The following is a 23,240-nucleotide window of genomic DNA, read 5'->3' on the forward strand; positions in this document are numbered from 1 at the left end:
TTTCCCCATTTATCTTTTATATTGTCTCTATAGCTTTATCTGGAATCATGGTTATTACTCAAGAAGGTCTAAGGTAGAACCCAACTGAGAAGCAAAAAGGTGATAAAAGTCTGACACTTGTGATCTACAAATGAAATGTCATTTTTTCTGTGCAGTTCCTTCTTCTGACCTCCTAATCTCAAACTTTTACTTTTTCTTCCTTTTTTTTTAATCCTTCTCCAGCATTCAAATTGGTTTTGCTTATGACCATTCCATTTCGCATTGTGGCCTCTTTCTTAGACTCTACTCTCTCTAACCCTTTCCACCATCTCATCCTCTTTCCCTTTTGAATTTATTACTATGCCAAAATTTCTGGCATATGTAGGCATATGTAATAGTGCTGAATCTTTCTTTGTCTGGTTTAGATGAAAGTGAGGTTCATGGAATGCCTATTTCCTTCCTCCCACCCCTTCTTACATGATTATTCTTTATTGTGTTATGTATTATTCTATTCATATGATATCACTTTCCTCTTTTCTTTTATCTCCTTTCTTTTCCAGTTTAGTCTCCTCATTTTTGTCTTCTCCTAAAACCATCAAAAAGAGTAAAACAACACACAGGCTATCATTTTTACCTCTCTATAGGACCCTAAAAGATATTAGGGTTTTGAGACATTTGTTTCTTATTACTACTAACATGTAAATAATTTATCCCCACATATTCCCTTCAAAGTAAGTAAATATGTATACCCTTGTGTTTCTTTTGCTCTTCCAATTCCATTTCAAAATGTCTAATCAGTTCTGGCCTTTTCAAAAGGAATTCTTGGAAATTCTATATCCCATCAAAAATCTATTCCTTCTTTCATTCTCCAGCTCTTCCTTATATCCTGGGCAGGACTGTACTTAGTTTTTGTTAGATAGGTTATTCTCGGTTTAAGCCTTTATTTTTTGCCTTTTGGAATAACATATTCCAATTTCTTTACTTTATAGTGGCAGTCCCATGTGATTCTTATGATGACTTCTTTGGATTTGAACTCCTTTTAGTCCATTTTTTTTCCTTTAATCTGCAAGCTCTGGATTTTGGCTATGATATTCTCATGAATTTTTATTTTGAGGTATCTTTCAGGAGATGCCAGATGGGTTCTCTCTCTCTCTCTTTTTTATCCCTTGTCCTAAGAGCTCTTGGCAGTTTTTATTTTTAACTTCTTGAAATATGGTATACAGATTTTTTTGCTTGATAAAGAACTTCAGACAGTCTGATAATTTTTAGATCATCTTTCCTTGATCTGTGTTCCAGGGCAGTTGTTTTTAAAATATTTCTTATATTTTCTTGTTTTTTTTCTTTTTAATCTTATTTTAATATTGATTCTTGAGTCATATGTTTTCAGACTAACCCATTCTAATTTCATTTTTTACTCTTGAATGCAGTTTTCTCCTGTTCTAAGGTAGCAATTTTCCTTGTCATTCTTTTCCTCCTAGATATTCCATTTCTTATCTTTTTTTTTCCTTCCTCTTCTTTTAATTTCTCCTTAGGTACTCTTGTCATCATTGTAGTCAGGGCAATTTTTTCCTGGATTTTCTGTGGGTCACAATCCTCCTCAAGATTTATCACTTGAGAGTTCTCAAAGTGTTTCCTTAAGATATAGTTTTCCTTGGTTTGCTTATCTCATTAGTTTTAATGTGTCAGTTAGTGGGTTATGGGTGGAAATTATATACTTGGATCAAGCTTTGCTTGGGCCAAGAATGGCATTGGACAAGGCTTGCCTTGTTCTGAATATGATTAGTGACTAAATTCCTACCTCAAGAGAGTATGGGGATGCTTCTAAGTTGGGTTCTTCCCCCTTCTGCTGGTGTCCTACCAAGAGTTTTGGGCAGATGTCTGTGCCTAGTGCATTTCTCCTAAGTCTGAGCATGGCTTTAGTATCACACAAGACCAACCCAAAGCCAAAAATTGGCTGATCTACACTCAGCTTTCCACATTTGCTAGTTTGTGTTGGCTAGTTTTACTATGGTAATACAACCATTCTGAACTGTGATTAGGGTTTCCTCAGGATTGCCGGGGTCCTTCTATTCATCTCAGGGCTGACTGGAGAAATATCCAGACTTACCTACTTTCCAACCACCATTTCCTTACTCCCTAACCCCAATTTTTAATTACTTATCAGTTAAAAGTCAGGAATACCCAAACCTAATACCTCTTTTCTCCCACTTTCACCATGCAACAGTCAGACAGTCCTTATAATGTGTTGGTCTTTTATTCATGGTAAGCATGAAAGTTTAAAATATAAAAAGCCTTGAGAGGCTAGTGAGTGTCAGAAATAAGGGGTCAGGGTGAGGTAGGCTAAAGAAGAGAAGCCCAAGGTGAGGAGAACCTGCCCCTCCTAACAAGGCACCAGTGAAGTGAAAGGAAAGTGGATTTGAAGTGGGGAAGCTATGTCCCCTTCCATACACGTTCATAATTTAAAGGGGGCCCTTCCCACACTGGAGACAGAAGTTAAGCCCCTTAAAAATGATCCATTTAATATCCTTACTGGGATTTTAGCCCTAGGGGCAAACGCAAATTAAACTCTTCTTTGAATCTCAGAGACCACATGATTGAGATGGGCAAGTAGACCTAACCATTCCCTTCTCAGTTCCTTCTAAGGAAGATGAGGAAAGTCAAATATCAGTGCAGGTGACTGGAGTGACCCCATGGATGAGCAATGTTGGGCCCAGGCCCTGGCTCAGCATCTCCAACAGAGCTAAGTAGCGGGGGTAGCGAGCAGGGTCAGCAGGCGGCCGGGGCAGGTAGAGGAAGGTCAGGGCTGTACTTGGCCCCTCTCTCCTATGATCTCCTTCTGGCCCTCCTGGACCCTCACCCCTGTCATTGGCTTGCTGTGCCCGAACCAGGGCATTGGCACTAATGGCTAGTGCATCAACCTCAGCATCTCCACGATTCCCATTCACAAAGTTTTCCTCATCTTCTCCCTCATCTATTCTAGCTCCTTCACTCCAGGCCACCTCCTGCACTTCTGCCCGGATCCGAAGCTGACTCAGCAGTACCCGAAGCCTTTCCTCACCAGTTCCAGGAGCTTCCTGAGGTCCCAAACACAGGAAAATTCGGAGCTTGGCACTTTGCCATGCAGGGACCATGCTCAGGATAGTTGCCATCTGCAAGAGGAAGAGGCCACAGACATCCACATAACCAGGGCTCCCTTTGGGCCGCAACAAGTTAAGGGGCCACACATCCACATGGTGAGACTGGGAGGAACTCCCAGAGCTCCGGCTTAGCCTTTCAGGTGGCAATGCACCACACTCTCGAGCTAGCACAACATTCTTATTCATCTTCAGGGCATCCACCACTGTGGCCACATAGTCATGAGGGGTGAGTGCCCGAGGACTTCCAGGGGCTCGTGGTGGTGGGAACAAGGAGTCCAGGGCAGGCCCCCCTCCCTCCACTGGCTCTGAGAAGGCTGGGTCTGTTAGGAAGTGGTCCTGAGGTGGTGCATCATCATAGAATCCTAGGACCAATGTGTTGGGCTTCATGCCACCTGGAGAGAGGAAGACAGAGCAGGAAAGGTAAGAAAAAAATGCACAAAAATCAGACAAATTCCTTCAAAGATTTTTAGTGTTTCATTTCTTAGGATGCATTTAGTGGACACTGACTTATAGGTTGCTTTGTAACCTGCAGATCATTCAATATGTTCACCCTCATGCCCCATTACATCTTTGAAAACCTGTAAAGGGCTGCCAAATGTATTACCTCAGTTGCCTATACCCAATAACTGAAATCCCACCATGGATGGGCCCTAATTTAATAAGCAAACATAATACACGAAAGGAAGTAATTACAAAACTAAAATGGTAATCTTGGGTTCTCAAAGGCTGTGCCTGTAAAGCACAAGTTCTGACAAGTTCTACTTAGCTGGAAAGTCTTTGAACACAGTCCTGGCACTGGACCACAGTTTAAAAGCAGTGTGCCAATACATCCAAATTTTTTAACCCTTTTTACCTAAAGGCAATAATAAATCTTATTTTAAGGGGCACTTATTCAGGAGAGGTATTCATTCTATCATTTTGGGTAGAAGACTCTTAGAACCAGGAAGACCTGAGGATTCAATTCATCCCTTACCGGGGTGCTGGTGGGCAAAATGATTTTTTTTTGTTAGCTACTGAACTAGAACTGAGAGGCAGACAAAAGACTCTTAAGGGGGCAATTTGTTCTCTCTTTTCTGGCTGGCTGATTCAAGTGAGGAAGTCATGCTGTAAGCCTCTGGAGGGTGGGTAGGAAGGAAGGCTAATTTGTGCCTACGTATTTTATGACCAAAAAGAGCAAAACCAAGAAGATGAGACATCCTCCTTCTATGGAGGAGGCATGATATATTTTTTTAAGAGATCATCAATTTGATAAGAAAAACTGGAGGAGTTGTGACTTCTTAAGAAAAGAGTAAGTCAATGTGAGTTATTTATGCTATTGAACAGATAGCATCGAGAGAAAAGGAACCTGAGAAGACACAGAAAAAGACCTTAAAAGCTATTCTGTCAGAGGTAGGGCAGTTAAAAGAAGGCTTAGGGGCCCTTGATGGTACCAGAAAGAATTGACTTAATAGGCCAAGAACTCCAGAAACAGCCATTGCTCTCTGGTGCCACCTCGAGGTGGAGAAAGGAAAAGCTTTCCAAAGTACTTGTTTTCTGCTGGGTACTGAGAGAAAACCAAAGAGGCTTTGTAGCTGCTTTGGCATCATGGCAGGGCTGTTTTAAAGAGTCAGCTTGAGCTAAGATGCTGTGAGCTCCCCTCTTGGGATCAGAGAGATGCCATTCGATGGAATGGCATACTTCCCGTCTCCTGACCTGGCCTTTCTTCCTGCCATCAGGGGATCAGGCAGATGCCATTCCCTCACTGTGTGCCAGTCCCCAGGGATGGCCTCTTCCCACTTGCCTACAAGGGACCCTTTCTGCGTACAGAGGACAGATGCCATTTCTTCCTGCTCCCTCCAACTACCTCCTAATCTGGCCTGCCTGCAGAGACAGGAGAGAAACACTATTCTATCAGTACTTTTCACTGGTCCCCTCACTTGAATTGTCAAATGCCCTAAGAAGACACACTCAGACCAAGCTGCTAATGTTGTTAATAACTCTCCTGAACTCATTTGGCAATGATCAACAAACCCTCAGCATCCCCATTCCAGTGACTCTAAACATAACAGCTATCATTACACAAATCCTATTTTCTATCCTTCACTAGCCATTCTCTTATTCCATCCTCCTCAATCCAAACCCACCCGTCTCGCTCTAAAGCTACCTGCCCATTGGGCCCTTTGGAATAAGTGCTTCACAGGGTCTTAAATGTTTTCCTTTCCTACATCTTCTGGCTCTTACAGAGATCTGGCTTTCCCCTGAGGACAGCATCCTTGGCTTTCCTTTCTAGAACTTGTTGAACTTTCACTTATGCCTCTCAACTGACTGGTCACAGTTGGATTGCTCTCCAGTACCATTCCCAGGCTCTCTCGCCCTCTTCCTCCATTACTCAGTAACGTCTCCTCTGAAATTCACTCAACCCTTATATATCACCCAACTGAAATTCTGGTAGACAATAGTCTGTTAACTTCTAGGACTCTTTCTTCCTTTCTTCAATGAGTTCACTGTCTGGTTCCAAGTCTTTCTTCCCAAAATCCTTCTCTCATAGTAGTGGACTTGAATGTACATATTACTATTTCCTCTAGCCCTCTTACCTATAGTTCCTCAACTTGCTCATTTCCCATGACCCACACTTTCTCCCATCAACTGTTGTTATACACAGTCATACTCTTGATAATCAGACACAAATATCCTAATTTCATGTTTAATAACTGACTTTCTCTTATCTGGTCACAATCTGTTATCATTCTATCTTTCTCTGCCTTGTGATGACAACAACTACCAGAATATCAATAAAATCTTACAGACACCAAGGGACTAGTTTTCACAAAGTCAAAGAGTTTAAGATAACAGAAAAAATAGAAAATAGGAAAAATATCCCCAGATGGTATTTATACTACTCAAACACAATTAAGGACATTAGCAACTACTAATCCACATTATCTTTTTTTTTTTTGCTTGAAAACCTCTAAAGAGATCCTTTCCTTGATGAAAATATGAGAAGAAAATATGCAAGCAAATAACTTTGACAGATTACATCTTCATTACACAAATAATGTAAAGGTGTAGAAAACGTAAGATTCTAATAGATTTATTTGTTGACTTATACCCCATTCCAAGACACCCACCCACCCCCCCCAAAAAAACTCTGATTTCACGAAGGTTATGTTGAGAGCACAAACTTTCAGAAATGGAAGAGATCGTAGAGTCTAACCATATCTGAATGAAAAATCTCTTCTATAATAGCCCAGACAGGAGGCAAATCCAGTTTTTTCTTGAAGGCCTTGGGGCAGGACCTACAACCTCCCCAAAAAGCTCATTCCATTCTTAGGTGGCTCTACTAAAAAACTTCTTTGTGGGGCAACTAGGTAGCTCAATGGATAGAGAACCAGACCTAGTGTTCAAATCTGGACATTTAGCAAGTCATTTAACTCCAATTGCCTAGCCCTTATCACTTTTCTACCTTGGAACCAATATTTGGTATTGATTCTAAGACAGAAGGAAAGGGTTTAAAAGTTTCTTTGTACACTGAACTGTAAACCTCAAATTTCCTTAGACTTATAAATGTTGGAAATTTCACCATTGGGATATTTCATACTTGGAAAATTTCTTACTGATAGTCTATTGGAATGGGAACCTCATTGGCATGGGAGGTTCCTCCTCTTCCCTTCTTAAGATTACTTTAGGACAGAAACCCTTTGCTGAACAATGGAAAGGACTTTGACCTATGCTTAAGCATAGAACAGGAATTTCTTTGAGTCTTGATTGATTTTAGAATTGATACAATGGAGATACTTGGAATAAATCTCCACCCTATTCAGTCCTAATAGGATTGAGTAAGGGCTGCAGCCTAGATCAAAATTTAATTATTCCAATCTCTACCATACTCAAGTTAACAGGATTTAGAAAGGGCTGTAGCAAAGGAGTAAAGATTTAATCATTTGAAAATATGACCTTCAACAGACATGTGCAAAAGCCAGAAACCTCTGGGCGGTCCTGGGTTAAGCTAGAGCCTCCATTGGCACAGGGAAATTGATGGACAATGATTGGTAGATGGGAGAACTGAGGGGAGGAACTTGAAGGGTTTCCTTAAAGATAGGGGGTCTGAAGACTCCAGGGGGAGAGGTGGAGGAGTTTTGGTCGGGGTGATTGCGGTGGACTCTGAGAAGGCTTGCTCTGAAGGAAGCTGAAGGTGGGGGCCTCTGAGACTGTTTCTCCATTTTGGACACGTGAGTAATAGGGACTGATCTCTTTTCTTTGCCCCAGCTATCTAAGAGCTTGGGCCTTTTGGCCCAGCCTAAACAGAAGGGGTATTTAAGCCCTATTCCCTTCTCTCCCTTTTTCTCTCTCTCTATCTCTAATTCCTTTCTTACTCCTATTGTAACTAAACTCCAAAAAAGGCTGACGGCTGACTTGAGTTTTTCATTTAGGAATTACATAGCTGATTCCTTGGCGACCTTAAATTAATATATATCAGTCTTTTAAAGTGATTCCCATGTAACAGAACCTAATTCTGCTTCTCCACAACTTTTAGCTTACTAGAAGGAATTATGATTGTAAGGAGAAAAACAAAATAGCTCCTATCCTCAAAGAGTTTATAGTCTACTGGTTTTCTCATGGGGAAAAGCAGAACCAGTCTAGTCCTTATTCCACAAAAGAGCCTATAGGAGGGAGATAGTTATCATGTTCCCTCTCAGGTCTTTTGTTTTCCAAGCCAAACATTTCCAGATCCTTCAATAATGAGGTCAGAAGCCAAACTGCAGAGATAAACAAGTAAGAAGAGAGGTAGTGGAGGCATCAACTGTAGAAACTCTTTTCAGAGAGTTTAGTCACAAAAGGAAGGTGCAAAATGGGATGATAATTAATAGGGATGGGTCAAGTGAGGTTTTTGAGGTAGGAGAGATTTGGGCATGTTTGTAGTCAGCAAGGAAGCAACTAATAGATAGGGAGAGATTGAAGATTAATAAGAAAATAAGGGTTGGGAGCATCTGGGTGGCTCAGGGAGAGCCAGGTGTAGAGACAGGAGGTCATTGGTTCAAATCTGGTCTCAGACACTTCCTAGCTGTGTGACCCTGGGCAAGTCACTTAACCCCCATTGCCTAGCTCTTACCACCAATACACTGTATAGATTCCAAGAAGGAAGGTAAGGGTTTTAAAAAAAAGAAATAAGAAAATGAAGCGGTACCCAAGAAGACAGTCTGTTGGAGAAGATGGAATGGGATCACTTGTGTATATAAGGGGGCTGCTATGGTGAGAAGAAGGGTCACCTCTTCATGCAAGATAGAAGTGAAGGAGGAATTGATAAATGGGCAAGGGATATGAATAGGCAATTTTCAGATAAAGAAATCAAAGCTATCTTAATAAGCACATGAAAAAGTGTTCTGAATTTCTTATAATTAGAGAAATGCAAATCAAAACAACTCTGAAGTACCACCTCACACCTAGATGATTGGCTAACATCAGACAGCAAAGGAAGATAATAAATGTTGGAACAGATGTGGCAAAATAGGGACACTAATGCATTACTGGTGGAATTGTACCAACTATTCTAGATGGCAATTTGGAACTATGCCCAAAGAGCTTTAAAAGACTGCCTGCCCTTTGATCCAGTCATACCACTGCTGGGTTTATACCCCAAAGAGATAATAAGGAAAAAGATGTGTACAAAAATATTTATAGTTGCGCTCTTTGTGATGGCAAAAAATTGGAAAATGAGGGAATCCCTTCGACTGGGGAATGGCTGAACAAATTGTAGTAGTTGTTGGTGATGGAATGCTATTGTGCTAAAAGGAATAATGAACTAGAGGAATTCCATGTGAACTGGAACAACCTCCAGGAATTGATGCAGAGTGAGAGGAGCAGAACCAGGAGAACCTTATACACAGAGAAAGATATACTGTGGCACAATCAAATGTAGTAGACTTCTCTACTAGTAGCAATGCCATGAACCAGGACAATTCTGAGGGACTTATGAGAAGGGATGCTATCCACATCCAGAGGAAGAACTGTGGGAGTAGAAACAAAGAAAAACAACTGCTTGATCACATGGGTTGATGGGGATATGATTGGGGATATAGGCTCTAAACAATCACTCTAGTGCAAATATCAATGATACATGTAAAACCCAGTGGAATTGAGCATTGGCTACAGGAGAGGGTTTGGAGGAGAGGAGGGAAAGAACATGAATCACACACTGGAAAATTTTTCTTAATTAATAAATTAAATAAAATTAAAAATAAAAAAAAAAGTAATCATATGAAAAAAGTTCTAAATCACTCTTGACTAAAGAAAATATAAATTAAGGGGGCAGCTGGGTAGCACAGTGGATTGAGAACCAGTCCTAGAGACGGGAGGTCCTAGGTTCAAATCTGACCTCAGACACTTCCCAGCTGTGTGACCCTGGGCAAGTCACTTGACCCCCATTGCCTAGCCCTTACCACTCTTCTGCCTTGGAGCCAATACACAGTATTGACTCCAAGACAGAAGGTAAGGGTTTAAAAAAAAAAAGAAATATAAATTAAAACTACTCCAAAGTACTATCTCATACCTATTAATTTGGTCAATATGACAGTAAAGGAAAATAATAAATATTGGAGGGGCTGTGGCAAAATTGGGACACTAATGCATTGCTGGTGGGGTTGTGAACTGATCTGACCATTCTGGAGAGGGATGTGGAATTATGCCCCAAAGGCTATAAAAACAATGTATACCCTTTGGGCCAGTAATACCACTACTAGGTCTATATCCCAAAGAGATAAAAAGATGGGAAAGGACCTGCTTGTACAAAAATGTAGCATTCCAAGCATATTCACATCTATGAAATATAAATGACTGTATGATTACTGTGTCTCCAAGCATAAGGTCATACCAATGAGGCTTGTGAATGTAACCTTGAACTGGCCATGCGGCCCTTGGCTAGGACAAACTCATTAACATGTGTGGAGTACTCTCTTGAGAAAGCTGGGGGTGTAATCTACACGCCCAAAGGTGTTCCCTCTACCTCTACCCAATCATGATTGTTTACACTCTCTGATGTAATCACCACTACTTGGAAACACCTCCCCACCCACTCAGCAATAAAAGCAGAAGGCGGAGCCCATGAAGCTCTCTGGGACTTCCTCTCCCCCTTCCTGGAGATCTGCTCCTTAATCCTATCTCCCTCTTTCTCTCTCCTTTCTGAATCTCTTCCTCCAGAGGCTCCAGCCCCTGTCGGCTTGCATTCTTTACCCTAATCTCCTCCTCTACCTCGTATTCCACTGATCCTCATATTTTCCTTCTGAGGAGATACCATAGGGGTTGCCTGCCCTATTTAAACACTGACTTGTCCGTGTCTGTCATTCTTCACCCTGGTTCTCGGTTCCTATCTCTCCTCAGTCCCATCACAAAGGTGAGCCCCTTCCCTTGTGGGACCCTGCTGGTCAGGGATATCCTTAAGGAACACCCCACACAAAAATATTTATATTTGCTCTTTTTATGGTGGCAAAGAACTGGAAACTAAAGGGATGCCCCTCAGTTGGGGAATGGCTGAACAGATTGTGATATATGATGGTGATGAAATACTATTGTGCTGCAAGGAATGATGAACAAACAGGATGATGGGCTGATGCAGAGTGAAATAAGCAGAAACATGAAAACATTGTACTTAGTAACAGCAATATTTTGGAATGAGCAACTGTGATAGATTTTGCTACTATCAGCAATACCATGATCCAAAACAATTCTGAGGGACTTATGACAAAGAATGCTATCCACCTTTAAAGAAAGAAGTATTGGAGTAGGAATGCAGATGAAGGCATATTATTTATGACCTGTTTCTTTGAATATATGTTTTGGGGTTTTGGTTTTATAAGATTATTCACTTACAAAAATGAATAATATGGAAATGGGTTTTGCTTGATAATTCATGTATAACCCAGATTGAATTGCTTGCCAGCTCTGGGAAGGGGGAAGGAAGAAGGGAGGGAGACAATTTGGATTACATAACTTCGGAAAATTTATGTGGAAATTTGTTATTAGATGTAATGTGTAATGAATAAATAGGAAAAAAGTAATAAAGTTGCCAATGATGTCTTAATTGCCAAATTTAATAATGGCCTTATCTTTCTTGATTTCTCTACAGCCATTGTCAAGGGAAACAAGTCAATCACTGTTTTCCTTTCCTCTCTTCTCTTTTTCATCATTACTCTTCTTTTTTCTTTTGCTTCCATTTCTTTTTTGCTTTCTTTCTAGCTAGGTTTCTCTTTTTACTTTCTTTACTTCTCTTTACTCTCTTCTCTAGGTTTTCTTTCTTTTTTTTTTTAACTCTTACCTTCCATCTTAGAATCAATACTATGTAGGCATAAGAGTGGTAAGGACTAGGCAATATGCCCAGGATCATACAGCTAGGAAGTGTCTGAGGTCACATTTGAACCTTGGACTGCCAGTTCCTAGACCTGGCTCCTAATATCCCAAGTCACCTAGCTGCCCCTTTTTCTAGGTTTTTGGGACACTACTTACTCCTGTTTCTCTTCCTACCCATCTGACTGCTCTTTCTCAGACTCTTGGATCTTCATCCAGCCACTAATTGTGAGTGTACTACAAGGCTTTGTCCTATATCTTCTTCTATTCTCCCCCTATACTATTTCACTTGATTTCCTCAGCTCACATGGATTCAATTATGTCCAAAGATTCTCAGATCTACCTTTCTTGGCTCTAACCTTTCTGTTCACCTCTAGACTCACATCTCTAACTGCCTACCAGATATCTCTTTCTGGATGTCCCAAAGAAAACTTAAACAAACTATGTCCAAAACAGAATTATCTTTTCCCCAAAATCCTTCTCTCTTCTTACTTCCCTGTGACTGTTGTGAGTACCACCATCTTCCCAGTCACCTAGGCAACCCAGGTGTCATCCTCAATTCCTCACACTCTCTCATAAAGCCCATTCATTTATCTTTGTAACATCTCTCATATACTCCTACCTTTCTCACTGGTGCAAGCCCTCATCACATCATTCCTAGATTACTGAAATAGCCTGCTGGTTGCTCTCCAGTCCATTCTCCACTCAGATAATTAAAAGGATATTTTTAAAGGACAGGTCTAAACATGTCAACCTCCTCCCAACCACCACTTAATGAACTTCAATGGCTCCCAAATATCTCCAGGATTAAATATAGAATCTTCTGTTTGGCTTCTAAAGGCCTTCATAATCTATTTTTCTTCCTACCTTTCCAGTCTGAATACACTTTACACCTTCCCTACTTTACAATCTGGGGATGCTGGTCTCCTTGCTATTCTTTGTACAAGGTTCTTCATTTCCCTTACTCAGAGCTTTTAAAAAAAATTTTTTTTTAATTTAAAAAAATCACTTACCTTCCATCTTAGAATCAATACTTAGAATCAATACTCTGAGATTATCTCCAATTTACCTTGCATATATCTTGTTTATACACATTTGTTTGGGATAGTGCCTGCCCCTCCTCCCACGCTGCCCCCCAATACCATAAGCTTCTTGAGAGCCAGATCCATCTTGCCCTTCTCTGTAACCCCAGTACTTAGCTCAGTGCCTGGCACACAGCACGTGCTTAATAAATGTTTGTTGACTTCGTTCCTTTCTCCACATTTCTAGAGCTATTATTATCTCAATCATTCATCTGAGGCTTATCACCTATTGCCTAGTATTACTAATTATCTGTTGTGTGCGTGTATCTTACTTCCACCAAGAGATACAATCTCCACAACCCACAGCATCTAGCCCAGGCCCTTATCCACAGCTGACATACTGTAAACATTTTCTGACAGACATAAATGGAAACAGAAACTATCAGTAGGCCCGGGAGAAAGTGAAAGCAAGGAAAGGTGGGGGAACATGTGGGGAGGAGAATCTCACCAAGGCCAGAAATGCGCAGCAGGTGCTGGGCCCCTTGGCGCACAGTTGGTGAAAGTGTTAGGTCCACAAAAGCCTTCACTTGAGCACGATCTATGAGACTCAACCACGCTCCATACTGGGGCTGCACAGGGTCCAAGGGCAGAGCATCTGAATGGGAAACATCAGAAAATTGTGCCCTCTTCCTCAAGGTCTTCTGCGAACATTTCTTTGGGGGAGGGGGGGACTACTGAGGTACACGTGACCTTTGTGAGAAGAGGAAACCCTCACCGAGATCTCCCAAGCTGACATGGCCTAGCACGTAGAGGCCACCCTTTTTGAGCTGATTGGCCAGCCGTAGCAGGGGGAGTGCCCCTCGGGGGTTTCCCACCAAAAGCAGCAGCTGGGGTCGCCAGAACTTCACATGGTCCTTCCTCACGTCTAGCCGCAATAGGTACTTTCGGACCTGAGCAGAAGAGATGTAAGATTATACAGCATCTCTCATCCCACCACCCTTCCAACCCCCTCCCCTCCTCCCATTAGATACCAACACGAGTCCCTCCTAGGTCGGCACCCCTCTAAAGCCCCTCACCAACTCCGGCCCAGGGTTAAGGGCAAGGATGAGGAAGGACCCTCCAAGCCCAACCAGCCATTCCTTGACTCCCTTCCCCTGCTGACCTGGTGGAACAGCAGGGCTTGACTGACGTAGCCCCAGCTGCTAGGCCCTCCTCGGGCAGTAAGCAGGGCAGAAAGCAGCCCCATAAGCAGCAGAGATCCACCTGCAGCTCCTGGGCTGATGAGGAACATCATGAGCAGGCAAGAGGCCATGCCCAACAAGCAGGTATGCCAGGAGAACAGGTTGAAAGTGGGGCTAATGACAGAAAGGTAGACCACTTAAGACAAAGACAGGTGAACATGGGATGCCCTACTTTGTATACTTAGGTGCAAGATTAATTCATTTTGGGCCCCCTTTAGGAATATCTAGGGACCCAAATCCAAATTTTTCTTTATTTCTCCCACTCCCAGGCAGGACAAAGCAGATATAACATTGAGTGGGGAGTCAGAAGACCTGAGTTCAAATTCTAGCTGTGCCACTTAGTAGTAGGCATTTCCCTTTGATAAGTCATTTGATTTCTCTAGGTCTATGTGGGATAGATAAAAGAACATGGGATTTTGAGTAAAAGAATTAAATTTGAATCTAGCTGTGCTATCTACTACCTTGGACAAATCATATAATCTCCTTGCACCTAAATTTCCTCAGCTATAAAATGAGGAAGTTGGATTAAGTAACCCCTAAGTTCCCTTCCATCCCTAAATCTCTGATTCTTCCAAATCAGAATCCCAGACTTCTAAGATATCAGTGTTCCCTCCAAAGCCCAAGGCTACCATGCCCCTCACCGGAAGTTAGGGGCTGATGCCCACTCAAGGCTCAGGCATGAAAGATCCACTGCAGCATAGGCTACCAGGTAGAACACTGTGACCACAGCTGCCAGGGTGTTGAGCTTCCCAACCAGGAGCATCACCTAAAAGGAAAAGGTGTTTGGGTCCCCTCACCAAATCCAAATGCTAACCCCTTCCCTTGGTCCAATCCACATGGTCCATATTTCCCTCCAAGCTGACTTCCCACCCTGTTTCCTATCTGTTTAGGGAAAGAGAGAAAGAGAAAGTCTGTGACAGTCTCCCAGTTCACCTGCACTAGACACCAAGAGTATAGCACAGCTCCCCATGGATTGCCGCCCTGGGACACGACTTTTGCTGGAGCCAGAATTAGTCCTGCAGGTAAAGAGATGGGGCAAGCATATGTTAAACAAGGAAACTTCAAAGAATAAGGAGAGAAAAAGCAATAAATGGTAACGGGGACAACCTGGAGAATTCAAAAATGAGAGAGCTGAATATAGGGATGTCTGTTCATCAAAACTGGGGACAAGGAATAAAAGAGAAAACCCACCAAAAAGGTCATCCTGTGCCAAGGCATGGAGAATTCGTGAAGCACCAATGAGTGAGCTCATGGAGGCTGAGAGCGATGCAGCGTACACCCCAATTAGCACCATTGGAGGCCACAGGCTGATGCCTCGGAAGAAGCCATAGTCTTCTTGTAGTAATGTTCTTGAGGAAGAGAAATGAAAATGACATTTGCTATCTGATTATGCCTCGTCTTCACTCTTCCCAATCAGTGACACAGAGGGATGTTCTTGTGCCCATTATTCTCTTTTGAATCTTGCTTCTCTTGGGACTCAGATTTCCTCCTCTAACCCCAGTCTATACATCCCATAGAAATCTAGGTACCTAGTCCATCCCCAAGTATTTCTTGCTCACCTCCACCCTCAAAGCTTGAGGTCCCAATTCCATCTCCCTACCCCTACCTGTCACAGGTAAAGCTGGAGAAGAAGAACAGCAGAGTGTAGATGAAGAACGTATAAGCCACAGCAATAATGGTGCCCAAAGGGATGGCTCGGCTTGGGTCTTTCAGCTCCCCTGGGGAAAAGAGGGATTGGAAAGGAAGAGAAGACATAGAAGATGACAAGAGTGGGGAAGTCTCTGCTCCCCATTAAACCTCAAAGGTTTTCTTTCTAGGGACAAAGTCTGACCACACAAAGGAATCAGGGTGATATGCAGTTGAGAGCAAAATTAGGGCCAGAGAATAACAACTGCCCTTTTACTGAGTGCTAATTTATAAATAAATAGTACTTTCTTCAACAACCCTGTAAGGAACATAGATCAAGTATTATTATTCCCATTTGAAAAATGTTGTAGAGAAGAGAAGAGGTCATCCAGTTATGAACTGTCAGAGCTAAGCTCCCATCTCAGGCCTTGTGAACCTAAGTGGTATCTCCTAGAAATGAAGTCAACTCCTTATCACTGCTTGACCCTTCACCAGCTACTCTGGACTTGCACTTTCTTTGAAGAGGACAAAAACAACACTTACCTGACATGTTGGCCCCAGCCATGATGCCTGTGCAGCCATTAAAGAGGACAGCAAACACACTAGCAAAGGTCATGGTAACTCCCGTGGTGTAGTCCTGGGCATAGCCCGCTGAGAGAGCACACAGAGAAGTAAAGGACTATGGCCATCTCTCCTGGGAACCTAGGCATCCTCTCCCCTTCACCTAATTCTCAAGGCTAGGATGCTGATCTTTCTCTTCTAATGTTCCAGCTCTTGTTATCCCCCTTTCACAATACTCCCCAATAAGTTTGCCATACCCTTTTGTTCTTTCATTCCTGTTTTAATATGCCTTCCTTTTTTTTTCCTTCTGAGCTGGCTGAAAGCCTTCTCTCCAGCTTTCAAGACTAGGCTGAAGCCACACTTCCTCCTGTCATTCCAGCCTGCAGTGGCAGTCTTTACCTAAACCATTCACTCTACCACCTGAACTACCTTTCATTATTTAATTATTCCTTGAATATATCTTATTTCTATACCCCCTTAAGAGCAGAGAGTCTCTTTAATATTTCTCTTATGTTACTCCACTAAATGCTGGCTGCAGAGTAGGAGGATAAGACAGGTTTGATGATTTACTGAATTAAATTGAACTATGGTAGAACTTGTGGCTCCTGCATTCACAGTCTCCTAAATCCAAGAACTTCTTTCCCTCTGTTCTCACCCTCATCTTGCAGTTTTGATTATCTATGCTCTGGATATCCATTCCCCTTTCCCCTTCTCAGAGACCTAAGTCACAAGAGTCTGCTCACCGCCTAAGTTGGCCTTCAGGGTGCTGCTGTTGAAGCCAGTGAAGTGCCCCACATTGGGGTTCAAGGAAGAACCATTGGTGCTTGGCCTGAGAGGAAGAGTGACATCTCGGGGCCCCACAGCCACAAAGCTGATCAGGACCAAGGCCAGGGAGGCAGAAACCAGCAAGAATGTGAGGAAGGAAGCCTGGGCATAGAGGCCTGCTCCCAAAGTACAGACCCCACCCACCAGGCCCAATACTATGGTCCCATACAGCAGATTCCAGCCATAGCCTTGGGGAAGTGTTCGTATGCCTGCTGGCCCTGATGCATCTGAGAAAGAGATAGGGATGGAGTCATTTGAGAGAAGTAGCACTCCAAAAAACTATTTGAAGTCCATCTAAATTGAGGTATGAAATCTTCATGAAATCTTGTATAGTATTCCCTAAATCATGACAGAACAGGTCCTCTGAAATATTCCAGTTAATCTAATGAATGTCATCAGACACTTTGAGTTCCATGTCAGGGACCACATCTCTAAATTTAATGCTTTGCAAATTTTAACAAATATTACAAAAGATAATAACATTAGAGTTGTCAGGAACCTTGGAGAACATCTAGACCAAGGGTTCTTAGACATTTCTTTAATATTATGGACCCCTCTGGAAGTTTAGTGAAGCCTATAAACTCCTTCTTAAATGTATGGAATAAAATACATAGGGTTACAAAGGAAACCAGTTATAAACAAGTTCATGGACCCTATGGTAAGAACCTGTTAAAGTTAACTTAGATATTCTTCTTTTAAGTAACAGTAATTTACCAAAATTTTGTCAAATTAGAGTTGAATTAGATTCTAGACAAACCCTTGGAGATGTAGCATGGCCCTGAGAAAAGAATTCTGGATTTGGATTCAGAGGACTTTGATTCAATTCTTAGCTCTGCTACTCTAATCTCTAACAAATCACTTCATTCTTTTGGGGTCTCATTTTCTTCTTCTGTGAGATAAGGGTGTTGGACTAGATCTTCTTCCAGATTTAAACCTATGATTCTTTTCTAACCACTGATTTGTCTCTCTCAACTTCCTAGAAGGAATATAGTTGGGTTAAGATATGGGAGGGCACATTAACTCTTCCATGACACAGAGGAGAAAACCAAGTCTCTGAGGGGAAGTGATTTGATCAAGACCACATTGGGAAGTAAGTGGCTGAGTATGAATTAAAATACAGGTCTTCCCTTTCCAAATCCAGTGTTCCTCTTGTAGAACCATGCTATGTACCTCAAAACTCAGGATTTATTTTTATTTTTTTGTGAGCATAATAGGGCTCAGTTGGGCCCAGTTCAAGGAACATAGAGATGTTTAGTGAGTTTGCTATGAGGCATGAGAAGTAGGGGTCCCTGGTACTCTACTTTGGAGCATTACCACTCCCAGGAATAGCCCCTTCAATGACCAGTTCCCTATTACATATTTATTTCATCTCTCCCTTCTCCTCAGCTACAACATAAGCTCCATGAAGGCAGGCATCATGTTCTCATCATCTTTTCCCCCTGCTAGTACTAGCACAGGGTTGAACACATAGTTGAATACATACTCAAGAAATACTCATTGATTAATTGGCTGCTATCAACCCCTTTCCCAGGACATTCCTCCACCCAAAATAATCCCAACACCTCAGACTCTCTAAGACCTTGGAGCTTCCTGAACCCTCCCCACTCTGAAGACCCTGGGATTGGGGAAACGAACCAGCCCCAAAGACATCCAGTATTGCTTCCACCAGTCCCAGGACAGAGACAGCACATCCACAGACGTTGGCCAGGAAGAACATAAGCCCAATGCTTCCCCCAAACTCAGGACCTAATGTCCTACTGATCATGACTGAGAAAGGGAAGCAAGGGAGAGGCAAAAGTTAAAGAAAAATAAAGACTTGAAACTGAGGTAGGTAACTTGTTGCAAAGAGCATTCACTCTTAATACAGTGGCTAGCACCCTTCCACCAACTCCAAGTAATATAGTCCATACAGGTTATTCCTTCAAGCAGATAACCAGTCCCTGATCAGATATCAAAATGAAGCCCCAAACTCTGATTCCCAACTGCCCCATCTTATCTTCATTGGATGACACAAGTGCCCACCCCTTGCTCAGCCCTCATTGGAGGATACAGTAGGCTCCACCCCCACGAACAGCTCCATTGGTGGCAATGGCACAAACAGAGAGGACAGTCAACACCAGGATGAAGTAGGCAATCAGCAGCATGGCCAAAGCTTGGAGCAACCCAGCATGGCCAACTACAAACCCTGTCAGGTAGGGAGGAAAGTAAGGGAAATAAGATTAGGGCCCTGAAAGAGACCATCTAATTTATAAGCAACTCTGGGCAACTCGCTTAACCCCAATTGCTTAGCCCTTACCTCTCTTCTGCCTTAGAACCAATAGTCAGCATTGAGTCTAAGACTGAAGGTAAAGGTTTAAAAAAGAGAGAGAGACAGAGAAACCATCTAGCCCAAGATGGCCCATCTAAACCGTCTAGTCATTTTGTAGAGGAAGAAATTTAGGCCCAAAAGGGCTGTGTCATTTGTACAAGATCACCCAGCTAATAAGTAACAGATATAGAATTCAAAGTTAGGCCCTCTAACCCCAAATCCAGTGTTTTCACTTCAGCAAGAGACTGGTCACTTCTGAAACCTCCCTCACTCCCACCCACCCCCCCATTCAACCACGACACCACACTCCTCTTCCTTCTTGGGTTCTAAACACTGAATCTTAGATATCTAGCTCTTTCCCCAGCTCCTCACCTATCCTCATGAAGACAACAATGCTGAACATGGAGAGGACAGTAGGCACTACAACACCAAGGAAGGTGGAGAGTTTCCGGAGGGCCCCACCTCCTGGACTCCCCATACCATATGGCAGGAATGTAGCTCCTTCTTCCCCAAGGAGCCGGTAAGCTAGTAGCGGGGAGCTCTCACTCGCCATGGTTGGGGGTAGATAGATATGTGAACAGTTAACAGGCCTGTAGAGAGATAGAAGCTGGGTTGAAGACAGGGGCAATAATCCCCCAAAGCATAAGATGAGGCAAAATTTGCTACTCCTCTCCTACAATCTCCTGCAGTTCCAGAGAGAATTCTCTCTCAATAAACAATCCACAATCCATCAAAAGACCTTTTGAAAATCTGTTTTCGGGAATTCTAACATCATGAGCATATTAGCAGGAAGGTTGAGGGTGACAGAACATATAACAATAATCTAGAGTTCAGGGCAAAGTATTCATCCCAAATCTTCCCCTGAAAGCCTCCCCTCCCTAGTTTTTAGAAAGCTTGACAACACACACTCTAGGTAGCTCTAGAGAGGCTTCCTCAAAAACCAAAAGACTAATCTTTTTACCACTGTCCCCATTCCTAAAGCCTATGTTCAAAGTTTAGGGAAAGCTTATCTGAGTTCAAAGGGGAACAAGGATCCTAGCATCAGGTCACAGATTTTCCTCCCCACCCCTTTTCTGAAAAGGAAGCTGACCTAGGGTGCTGCTGCCCAAAAGAGGAAGTAAGATGACAAGCAGAAAACCCTTCTCCTTTCCAGCTCCACCTGAGTCCTAAAGCAGCAATATCTCTCCCCTCCCCTATATCTCCTTCCTCTTTCTACATTAATGGATTACAATACTACAATTACAATATCAAATAAAAAATTAACAGTCTTCAAACCTTCATAACCCCATATTTTCATGCTAGGACCTAACCACATGCATCTACTAGACTCCTCCCCTTTACAATCCCTGGAGTCCAGTTCTACCCTTAATCTCTCTCTTCATTAATACACAGAGAAGCAGCTCCCCAGACCCATCTCCCAGCAACCCCTCTCCCTAATCAGCCCCTACCACCTCAACACTTTATAGTCCATGCATACCCCTCAAACTCCTGACCCTCACATTCCTCCCACTGTAGGTTAAGAGGTCTCTATATAAGAGGTATGGTTTGGTCTCTATATAAAATGGTTTGGTCGATTGTCTCAAGGCAAGTTAGTTACCCTCATCCCAACTAGGAGCTTGGGGGAATGGAGTCATACACTCACCTAACCCCTAAAAGAAGCAGGTCCCGAGAATCACTAAATATTGTAGGTGGCAGGCGATGTGGGTGAACCTAGAGGATGGGGCAGGGAGGTAGGAGAAAGGAGGGAAAGAAAAAAAAAAGGTACTTGAGATCCCAGCAGCCTTTTCGCACTTGCAGCATCACCAATCTCCCCCGCATCTTCCCCATTGGTGCTATAGGTTTCCATCCCCTCACTCCTTCCTTCAGCTGCATCCCTACCAACCTTTCCATTCCCCTTCCTTGTCCTTGCCTGTTCTAGGTGATAGACTCGATTTAGCCCTCCCTCATTTCCCCCAGCAGGTCCTAGTCTAGCTGGGTCCCCGCCCCTTGAAGGTAACTGCAGGCTTCTTTTACCTCCCCTGCCTTGGTCGACTAGGCTTCCTCCGGAGCCAGGAGGCCAAGACACTGAGCTTTGCAATCACAGGGGAGGGGGCACGAACTGCAACGTAATTGGCCCAAGGCTGCCTCGAGCTTCGGGTGCGCTGCCTGGGATTCGGATATGCTGCGAAGGCGAGTCCCCAGGGGACCTCAGTCCTTCCTTCCACGCCTCCGGCCCCGCATTCCCAGCCCCAGGCTCTGGCTCCGGGCCTCCCGGCTTCCCTGTCCTCCAAGCGCCCGCCCCTTCCCGGGCTCTTTCCCACGATGCATTCTCCCGCGTGGACGTGAGGCGGCGCAGCTGGTGTCGGGGAAGCGCGAGCGCCCAGCCCGGCCGATTCCAAATCGGGCTGACCAGTTCCCCCTTATCTGACTCGTTTACCCCCCAGGGGAAAGCCGCTGCCACGGTTAATGAGCCTTGGAAAGCCCAGGGGGGTTTGGAATGCAAAACTCTCAGTCCTTCTTTCCGCGCCAGAAGCGCTCCATCCGCTACTGACTGGAGCTAGTTTGTACAAGGAAGTTTGCCCCTGGCATCTTCCCCAGTCCCTCAGACCGTGAGTTTCTCGGGGGCAAGAATTAACTTGGCTTTACTTGGGGCAGAAAGCAGGGGTTATCTCCCAGCCCCGGAGAACGTAGAGAGGCCGGAGGGCGCCGGCCATTTTTTGTTTTGTGCTTGCATCTACAGCGCTAAGCGCAGTGCCTGGCACACAGTAGGCACTTAATAAATGAGTGTCATCTTGAGTATGGACTAATATAGGCGCTAGGAGTCACAGCCCTCGAGCCACTTTTCCCTCCCCAGAGGAAGATAACCTGTACACCGCTGAGTGCATTCATAGATAATAATTTGAGGAGGAAGAAGCCTGGGACTGAGGGCTTCTTGGAGGAAGCAGTATTAGCATTGTGCCCGAGGCACCCAGAAGGTTGGGCCAAGGGAGAGAGTGCGTTCCAAGCAAGAAAGGGTTTCAGGTGGGGAGAAGGGATTTATTGCTCCTCGTGCATTATCCGGTACCATCCCCTCCCCCACGAACAGGCTTTGCGAGGGAGGTCGGCTAGAAAGAGGCTAAAATTGAATTTGGTAACAAGATAACATTGAAATGTCATCTCCTAGGCACCTCCTCCAAAGGCAAAAAGAGTGTCTTTTACCCGGAAAATCGAGAACAAGCGGAAGCGGGGGGAGGAGGTGGCGAGAAAGTGTTCCTTTGTCACGTGATAGAGGCGGCCGCTGTAGCTACTTGGGAGAAAAAAGATGGCTGCCCTTGGCGTGGAATTAAAAGAGGATGACCCGGAGCGATCGGACAACGAGAGGATACCAGTCCCATGGCCAGAGCGTCGTTTCCGTCTCCTATGCAAGTTCGCGGAACAGTCTTGTTCAGCTTCCCATGCTCTGCGCATGCTCAGTCTCACACCCTTCTCCACTGATTCAGTTTCTCCCAGGCGCCGTACTACTCTTAGGACAGCAGGGGCCGGTGTGAGTTTTGCATTCTCTAGCTTCCTGGCTCCATCCCACAGCCACATCCCCAGCTCCTGTGGAGTGAAAGGAGCGTTGGATTTGAATTAAAGATCCTGTGGGTGAATCATGTTGACTCATCTACTTAAGTAGCTGTGTTGTGCTTAAGAGAAAGTGATGACTACTGAGGTCTCTGAAGACCCGGCTAAATCATTCTAAATTTTGAGGGCACTTAATAAATGTTATTGATTATACATTAATGAATGCATTTCAGGAGTGGGAAGGTGGTAGCAATAAAATCTGAAAGAGCAGGTCTGACCATGTCAGCTCCTCCTCCCTTACATACACCTTATTCAATAAACTCCATTGACTCCCTTTCACCTACATTTAGGATCCAATATAAAATTCCCTGATTTTTAGGGCTCTTCACATGAGGGCTCCTTCCTACCTTTACCTTTTGAATGCGTCACTCTTCTTTATACTTTGTAATATAGGGACACTTTTCTATCTATTCTTTGCAGGATACATTCCATATTTACTTAATACATTTTCACTGGCTGTCCCCAATAACTGAAATTCCCTCTTTCCCCTCCTCTGCCTCCTGGCTTCTCATTCTTCCTTCAGGTCTTAGCTAAAATCCCACTTTCTGCAAGAATCCTTCCCTGATTCCCATAAAAGTAGTGCCTACGTGCATAATAAATGTATGTGGACTTTGCACATAGAAAGTGTTTAATGAATGCTTTT

At 43.5% G+C, this 23,240-nt stretch overlaps 1 protein-coding gene across 3 annotated transcripts; it reads right to left on the reverse strand.

Annotated features, from left to right (window-relative positions):
• Positions 1-2,214: 2,214 nt before the first annotated feature.
• Positions 2,215-22,512, reverse strand: SLC12A9 (solute carrier family 12 member 9). 3 transcript variants are annotated; one of them, XM_056817745.1, is made up of 15 exons: positions 22,193-22,512; positions 20,658-20,725; positions 19,388-19,605; positions 18,758-18,892; positions 18,343-18,474; positions 16,626-16,934; positions 15,865-15,972; positions 15,302-15,413; positions 14,887-15,044; positions 14,629-14,711; positions 14,337-14,461; positions 13,617-13,809; positions 13,230-13,404; positions 12,963-13,109; positions 2,215-3,508 (listed from the first exon to the last, which is right to left on the reverse strand). In XM_056817745.1, exons 1-15 carry the CDS (start codon positions 22,439-22,441, stop codon positions 2,637-2,639), a joined length of 3,084 nt encoding a protein of 1,027 aa, XP_056673723.1. In that variant the 5' UTR covers positions 22,442-22,512; the 3' UTR covers positions 2,215-2,636. The 3 variants fall into 3 exon arrangements, with proteins under 3 accessions (XP_056673723.1, XP_007483346.1, XP_056673724.1); XM_007483284.2 differs by lacking the exon at positions 22,193-22,512 and adding an exon at positions 21,029-21,337; XM_056817746.1 differs by lacking the exons at positions 18,343-18,474; positions 18,758-18,892.
• Between the last annotated feature and the right edge of the window lie 728 nt (positions 22,513-23,240).

This window comes from Monodelphis domestica, chromosome 2, assembly GCF_027887165.1.
Source record: "Monodelphis domestica isolate mMonDom1 chromosome 2, mMonDom1.pri, whole genome shotgun sequence".
NCBI classification, from domain to species: Eukaryota; Metazoa; Chordata; class Mammalia; order Didelphimorphia; family Didelphidae; genus Monodelphis; species Monodelphis domestica.

What these genes read in the sequence shown, in the direction of transcription:
- SLC12A9 (XM_056817745.1), bottom strand. Translation starts at nt 22,441, where the DNA reads ATGCGCAGAGCATGGGAAGCTGAACAAGACTGTTCCGCGAACTTGCAT. An exon ending in AAGCCCTGCTGTTCCACCAG is followed by an intron (nt 13,405 to 13,616) that starts GTCAGCAGGGGA and finishes TCTTCTGCTCAG; the next exon opens with GTCCGAAAGTACCTATTGCG. An exon ending in GCTGCGCATTTCTGGCCTTG is followed by an intron (nt 3,509 to 12,962) that starts GTGAGATTCTCC and finishes TCCTCTCTCCAG; the next exon opens with GTGGCATGAAGCCCAACACA.